Source organism: Contarinia nasturtii, unplaced genomic scaffold (assembly GCF_009176525.2).
Source record: "Contarinia nasturtii isolate CC-2019 unplaced genomic scaffold, AAFC_CNas_1.1 Cnas_scaffold_810, whole genome shotgun sequence".
In the NCBI taxonomy this organism is placed as follows: Eukaryota; Metazoa; Arthropoda; class Insecta; order Diptera; family Cecidomyiidae; genus Contarinia; species Contarinia nasturtii.
The window spans coordinates 1,857,771-1,866,026 of NW_022198157.1; the positions used below are offsets into that span (position 1 = coordinate 1,857,771).

The following is an 8,256-nucleotide window of genomic DNA, read 5'->3' on the forward strand; positions in this document are numbered from 1 at the left end:
TTTATGCCAGAAAATTCAACCGCTAAACCATGGCTACCAATCAATCAGAACTACAAGGATGTGAATGTGGCAACACAACGGCAAATACCACGTAGCACATTGAACTTTTACAAACAATTGATACAAATTCGTAAACATGATACGTTTGTGTACGGTTCATTCAAATCGACTGTTTTGAATGAAAATGTGTTTGCGTATGTCAGGTAAATTGTATATTTGAAATTAAAAATAATTTGATTACGCCAAGACATTTCTGATTCATTTTATTTCAGAGAGCTTGAAAATAGTGACACTTACTGGATCCTCATAAACTTTGGAATTCGTGAAGAGAAAATCGATCTGACTAAAAGTAATCTGGGTAAAAATGTGAAAGAATTAGAGCTGGCTCTCGTTAGCACTGATTCATGCTACGTGAAAGGGTAAGCGCACAAATCACTTGCACATTGTCACTTATATCATTTTTGATTTAATTATTCATTTTTTCTTTTATTTGCAGTCATATTGTAAAATCCAATGAAATTGTCTTAGGAAGATATGATGCAATTATATTGAGAGGTGCTGTTCGTCATTCATCATAAATATTAACTTTTAAACGATTTTGTATGAAATAAATTATAATGTACTAACGTTTACAATGACCAAATAAATTTCAAGTTAAAAAAAAATAAACATGTTTTAGTTTTTATACCTGCAATATTTTCATAAATTCATAACAGGACGATTTCTTTGTTTATGTCTGCACTTATAAAACATTGGATTCGTTCATCCTTCAAATAAATGTTCTGAAAGAGGGCAATAAACTTAAAAGGTCATTGAGAGAGATTCTATCCTTATCAATTAAACATACATGTTGTCTGATTTTTGGTGGCTCATTTTTATTGAAATCAAGTGAAGCAAAATTAGTGTTACGGAATCATTATCAAATTCTTCTGTGAATGAATTTAATCAGTTTGGATAGAAAAAAAAATACATTTTTAAAAAGATTTCTTAATTCAAATTATTCTTCATTCTTCGGCGATATTAACTGCTGGTTTAATCGACACCAGTGTTTTGGCGATGATCGATTGATATACATAGGCCATATATGTTGTAGTCTGCAGTTTGTAGAAAAGCTAAAGAGCAACATGCATATTAACTGTCTATACCTTATTGTTGTTGTATACAGAATTTCACCACAGTTTACTTTTTAGTTTGGATTCAATTGTAAGTGGTTGCATACTTTTCAGCGGTAAAAGATTGTAGTAAAAGCTTTCGCAAATTTTCTGCCAGTGAACATTATTATTTTTCAGGGACTACCGCGACATATTTATAGTAAGATATTTATTTATAATATTTAGAAATAAGTCTTATTTCGATGCGTGCACGCTACAATGCACAGAGAACACAGAGTAGCCTTTGCGCTCTTCGTCTCTGTGTATGTATATACAAGCAGAGTCGTGCGTTTGCAATGTAGCGTGCACGCAACGAAATAAGACTTATTTCTAAGTATTATAAATAAATATCTTACTATAAATATTCCACGGTAGTCCCTGTTATTTTTTGAAAATCCTAACGAACATATTCCTATGTAGTTTTTAAGAAAGCCAAAAGTGAATGATTTTCCAACCGTATTTTTAAATGATTTTGACAAGATATTTCACAAGAATGATCTTATACTGTTTTTCATATAAGGGAGATGAGCCCAATATGACCACTGGCCCAACATGACTTGGTCAACTGGTCATTGACCACCACGTTTTTTTTTTGACAGATAATGTGCCATCGCCATGCACTCTCTGTCGTAGATGTAGTTTATATAGACGGAGTTTTTGCCATGAACACTTAGCAAAAAGTCGCATTCGTGTGTCTGCTATTTACGATTCGTCAAAATTAGCATTCTCAAAGTTTTTTGAAAATTTTCATGTAATTCAAGTGAAGTGATCATATCAGTGATTTCGAAAAGGTAAATATCGCCATAATTATGTTTTTGAGCCATATAAGCGCAAATCAGAACGCGCTGCGTTCAAGTATATGCAATTGGTACAAGCTGTTAAAGCCATTAAAGTGAACAAAATGGCAAAATTGAAAGCTGCTAGACAATTCGGAATAGATAGAACGAGTCTAAGGCGATATATTGCAAAGCTGGACAAGGTGAAAAATGTTGATTTTTCAACCATTCAAGACGATAAACTGGATACCTTGTTACGTCGAACCATTTCGTACGAAGGTTATTCAATTGAAAAAATGATTTGTTACTTTTCCGCACACCTAGTGTAGGAAAGGTATTGTATTAGGCCAAAAAATTAAAGTCATCTCAAAACATGTTTTCTATGCATATTTAATGTAGAAAACACGATTGGAGATGATTTTGGGGCATATTAATGTGCGTCGCTGTGTGTGATGTGTCCTGTGTCCTGTGTCCTGTGGCGTGTTGCCAAAATTTGTTAACTCGATAAATCTTCTTCCAAAAACTCAATTCAAATTCTGACTTTGCAGGATGATTTGGGACTACTAGGAGACGTGCTGATTAGTTTTTGAGCAATATCTGTTGACCGGTGTAATTTTTTTTGGTCCAAATGGAGTACCCACAATCCATACATTTTACTTTTTTGATCATTTTTCAACCATTTCGGTGACACGATGCTTTCGTGCTCAGATACGAAATTCAAAATCTGACTTTACGGGATGATTGGGCATTACGAGGAATAGATCTGGTCAAATTTTCAACGATATTGATTGATCGATGTAAAACTTGGACTGTGAAGAGGCACTTATGAGAAAAATGCCTTAAAATGATATTCTTTCAATTTGAACGCTGAAAGAATGTGTAGTGGGGGGTTTTTTGGCACGAGAAACCCGAATCTTATGTTAGTTTTAAGATGCAATCAAGTTTTCACAGACTTTTCATACAAAAATCCACAAAAAATTTCATTTTTGTATGAAAGACTTGCCTTTGTGGTACCGTAATGATTGAAATTTCTTTAAACTTGGTGTGATTATTTAGTTTGATAAGAAAATAATATTCACAAGTTTTCACGGTAATTTAAGTTACTGCAACCATACATAGACCATAATTTCAGTTTATTCCCAAAATTTCGGTTCCATGCGGAAAAGTCAGCTTGCGTACGTAAGCCTCTTTATTTTTTCTGTTTTTTCTTCTTCTAATTTCAATTGACGATGAATTGATTGTTTTGTGGCATTGTTTTTACAGGTTTTTACACCTGAGCAAGAGGACGAACTCGTCAGGTATATTGTAAAGTGTTTTGGGCTGTGTTATGGCCTATCGATCAAAGGCCTTAAAAAATTGGTTTATGAGTTTGCCGTCAAACTCCAAATTAAATATCCTGATGAATGGAATTACAGTTCAATTTTTTCCGAATTTCGAAGTTATTTTCATGGAAAAATAAAATAAAATGATTGAATTTTGAATAAAAGTCACTCACATTGCGTTTATACTTCACCCCCGCAATATGTTTATCAAATGTTTAATAAGTGGTCATATTGGGCCCCCTTACAAAAAATCGCAAATTTTCGAGATTTTTTGAACCGGCTAAAATTTTATCAACCGTTGAAAATATAAATATGGTTTCTTTGGCCGAAAGTTACCTTTTTCAGTGCTCTTTCATTTGGTATATATATGTCCAAAAAATATTTTGTCATTTCGGTTCTAGAAATCTTGAAAAGTTGGGTGGTCATATTGGGCTCATCTCCCTTATAAAAATCCATTGAAAGTGATAACATTTATTTATTAAGTCACATTGCAATTCAGCGATGTCCTCATGCTCAAATAAGAAATGGAAAAATAATTTAAAATGAAAATGATGTTCAAACAAAATGATTTTCCATTCTTCTGCGATATTAAACACTGGTTTAGTGATGCTGTACGAATATTCAGTGTTGATAACATCATGTTGTTTTGATGATATTGCTATTATAATCAATTTGGTTGCTTAATCCAAACCATTGACCACAACACGTTCAATCGACACAGTATAATCGTCAATGTGATACCAAAAATCACCATTGCCATCGCCAGTTGCACTGCGGGGTGAGAAGTAAACGTCGAATTCGGTGGCACCTTTTTGTGGTACCGGTTGAACCCATAATCGGCCAACAACTATTGATCGTCAATTGTAAAGGTCTCTGTATCGTGTATTGAATATTGGCTCAAAAGAGGTCTCATCATAAAAGTAAATTTGACGAATAAAACAAGAAACGGTTTTTTGCGATCAAATTCTTTGAGCGGTCATAAATTATTTTTGGTCGGATTATTTATATTACACACCACAAAATTTGTGTTTATAAATAAACATTGAAAAAGAACCCAAATCCGGTTCGAAACGTTGAAGTTGATAAGTAACACTAATTGATAATCATCATCAGCCTAATTAATTAATTATTATTGTACATAATTATCACAAAAAAGACATATGAAAAAAATAATTCAAGGACAAAAACTATAGAGATAGGTAACGTTCCTTGCAACAACATCATTCTAAGACTTTAAACCAAAAGTTATCTCGTTGTAGGTCACTACTCGAATATATGCATCGAAAATCTGATTACTCAACGTCAGTGACCTAAGTTATATACTTTGCTGTTACGCATATTGGTCGCTAAGTTAATTTGGAAATCATTCTGTTTATTCTTACATACATGTATAATAACAGCTTCTAGTCTGATTAAAAACGAAAAACAAATATTGGCAGACATGACCGAATTCACTCTCTCTATATCCCTCCGAGACGACGATTAAAATATGATAACTGTCGCTGTTTATATTTATTTTTTTCTGATTTTATAATCAGTGCCAAATTTTATATTTACAGCAAACTTACGGTGCATTTGAAAATTATTGATTTATCAAATATGATCTCATTTTGTTATTATTTGATGGACTTTTTTAAACTTAAATTACCCTGATTATATTGTTCATGTTATTCATTTAATAAGCAGTTTCAACATCAAGAGCTGATTTGTGTTTCTATTTGGTTTTCAATTTTTTTTCTATTTTTCTACACAACATTTCTTCTTTTTATCCTTGAAATTCGACTCAAACTTTCTCCTTAAAATTTGAAATATGTTCATATAAGTAGGTTTTAGAGACTTCTGATTCGGTGCCTGTCTTATTAAAATGTTTTTGATAATGAATAAATTTGTCTTGATAAAGACCAGTCAACCAAAGTGAACGTTTGAAAGTCATACCTAACTTTTGACATTATCAAATGTCACACATTATTTATTACTGGCAAGTTTTTTTGTAGCTACTATATAGCTCAGATCTGATATTTGTTTATATCTTTACAGTACTCCCTCAGTCGATCTAGATATCTGAATGTGCAATTTCGCATGAAATACTATGTTATTTTAAGGTAGTCATCACTATTTTTTATGAATAATTCGAATAATTTTCTCTAATGTGCAAATATGCTATATTCAATTCTTGAATGTTTTTCGTCATAATTTTAATGTTCCTTAGAAAAATGAGTTTAAAACTGATAAGAATTTTTAAATAAGATCATGAAAGTCAATTTACAACATAATCTACTCACAGAGAAAAGAAATAGCGATATTCTCATACAGAGGTTGTGAACTGTCAAATCACCACCAATACCATAAACGCATAGTGATTTTTATATGTTTTGTATTTGTTTTTAACGGCCAATGCTATCTTGCTCAGCAAAGTAAAATAATGCCATGCCGTTCATAGTATTGGTGGTAATTTGTCAGTTCACAACCTGTGTATGAGAATATCGCTATTACTCTTCTCTGTGAGTAGTTAATATTGAGCGGCTTTCCTAACGATACTGTTTCTTTAAAATAATACATGTGCATGAAGCAAAAGATTTTGATTGCAAAATGTTAATTTAACACATAAAGTCTTATATAATCTAATACATATGTTTTTAATTTAAAATAAAGTGAATTTGTGTGCTTTTGGTTCATAAAAAATAATAAATATCAATCGTTTAATTTAATTGACAAAATATTTAACGTGAAATTGATGAAGTATTCTAGTCATGCAAATTTTAAAGGTTATTTGTGTGACGCTATTGGGCTGCATTGCAGCGAATTCATCTGCAGTAAATAACAAGGCTGTAAACGAAAGGCCCAAATTGGATTGGTATGAAAATGGTGTTTTTTACCAAATCTATCCCCGGTCATTCAAAGACAGTAACGGCGATGGAATCGGGGACATTCGTGGTATTATTCAAGAATTGGACTACTTGAAAGAATTGGGTGTTGATGGAGCTTGGCTTTCGCCAGTTTTAAAAGTAACTATCAAACTTGGCTGGAGTTTTGGTCGCGCTCTTATATTTCTTCTGCGACCAAAATTCCATATTGTACCAACTATTTTTCTTTGCGAAAACTGTTTTTGGTCGCTACGACCAAAGTTCTTTTGAAAATTTTGACAGCGATCAAAATTCAATGAGAATATCTAAGACCATCGTAGTTAAAAGTTACGATAAATGAGAATATGTATTTCCATGGTAAAATTATAAAAGAGAGTAAGTTTTAGTTAAGAAGTAAAAGTGAGTATGCGTGAAAATAAATATTCAAAACGCAGCGTCTGGGTATGAAAATGATATAATTGTTTGATTTTCCATATAAATCGGCTCAAAAATGAAGTTTGCCTCCACAGATTTATCATGGAGGGTCCTTTTTTTAAAATCGACCTTCCAGCGAAAATCCATAAAAAGAATTTTAGTCGCGGCGACTAAAATTCCATTTCTCTCCCGACCAAAAGTCCAGTAACCAAAATTTATAGTTCCATCAAACTTTAATGGTTTTGCGAATAGGAAAAGCAAAAAAAAAAAGATCTTCACTTCCAGAGAAAAAATTTCGTTTAGGAAAATATTTTGCAGATAAAAATATAATATTAAATTAATTCCAAAATTTATGAGCACAATATTTATGATAGTGCAAAGTGCACATAGGGAAATAATGCATATATTAAGAAATGATTTTTTTAAAATTTGTATAGTGCTATTCGATGATCCAAAGTCCAAATCCGGTGGATTTTTGCAGATCCATGAATTTTCAAGATTTGGCCTTTACTTTCAGCTCATTCCATCTAGCTTACTCTTATATTTACTTTTAACACTTTTGTTTCTATCGAAATAAACAGAGTCCAATGGTTGACTTCGGCTATGACACTGAAGATTTCTACGATATCGATCCGATGTTTGGAACGATGGCCGACTTAGAAGAGTTATTCAGAGAAGCCAAGAAAAGAAATATAAAAATCATTTTGGATTTCGTGCCAAATCATAGCTCTGATAAATGCGAATGGTTCAAAAAGTCGGTGAGACGTGACCCTGAGTATGAAAACTTTTACGTTTGGGCTGATGGTAAAAACAATAACACAGAACCGCCAAATAATTGGTTATCGATTTTCTATGGTTCAGCATGGACTTTTAATGAAGAGCGAAACCAGTGGTATTTACACACATTTGGTATGTGTCTTCATATTGATATGGCTCAAAAGTGCCATGATATATAAAAAAATTTCTGTCATTTTGTAGCCAAGGAAATGCCCGAGTTTAACTACCGGAATGAAAATGTCACCATTAAAATGATCGATGTTCTTAATTTTTGGCTTGAAAAGGGTGCTAACGGCTTCCGATTGGATGCAGCCAACTTTTTCTACGAAGATAAGGATTTGAGAGACGAACCTTTGAGTAATAAAACAAGTGATCCGAATGATGTTGAATACTTAAAGCATGATTACACAAAAAATTTGGGAGAATCATTTGACCTACTGTACAAGTTCAGAGAGGCTATTGATAAATTTCAAGAGAAAAACAAAGATGCGCAACTTGTTCTGATGTGTGAAGCTTATGTAAATAATACCGAATATGTCAAATATTTTGGAAACGGTAAAAGAAAAGGAGCGCATATTCCATTTAATTTTGATTTGATCACTGATATGGACAAATATTCAACGCCAAAAGATGCTAAGAAAATCATTGATAAATTATTTGGAAGTGTCCCAGTGGGCAATCAGCTCAATTGGCAACTGGGAAACCATGATAGACCACGTATTGGTTCGCGATACGGTGAACGAAGAGTCGATGGTTTTAACGCATTAATAATGACATTGCCAGGCATCGCCATCACTTACTACGTATGTATTATTTTTTATATTTAAGCTTTTTTGATTTTGCTTAATGTATCGTTTTCGTTTCCGTTTCACAAAAGGGTGAGGAGTTAGGAATGGTGGACAATCGGACGATTCCATTTTCTGAAACAGTCGATCCACAAGTCATCACTCTC

General features: G+C 32.8%; 2 protein-coding genes across 2 annotated transcripts in view; both read left to right on the top strand.

Moving 5' to 3' along the window:
• LOC116341896 (maltase 2-like) overlaps positions 1-638 on the top strand; it is a 3,104-nt gene extending 2,466 nt beyond the window's left edge. Inside the window, exons 4-6 of the mRNA XM_031769236.1 lie at positions 1-203; positions 273-419; positions 497-638. The exon at positions 1-203 is cut by the window's left edge and continues 407 nt beyond it. Coding sequence (XP_031625096.1) covers positions 1-203; positions 273-419; positions 497-578 — 432 coding nt within the window. The 3' untranslated portion in view covers positions 579-638. The remainder of the gene's footprint in view (positions 204-272; positions 420-496) is intronic.
• Positions 639-5,812: 5,174 nt separating this feature from the next.
• Positions 5,813-8,250, top strand: LOC116341893 (maltase 2-like; the record flags this gene model as incomplete). Its single annotated transcript, XM_031769233.1, has 4 exons — positions 5,813-6,254; positions 7,109-7,436; positions 7,506-8,107; positions 8,182-8,250. Coding segments are annotated over exons 1-4 (1,254 nt in total), but the record flags the coding sequence as incomplete, so codon positions are not given.
• Between the last annotated feature and the right edge of the window lie 6 nt (positions 8,251-8,256).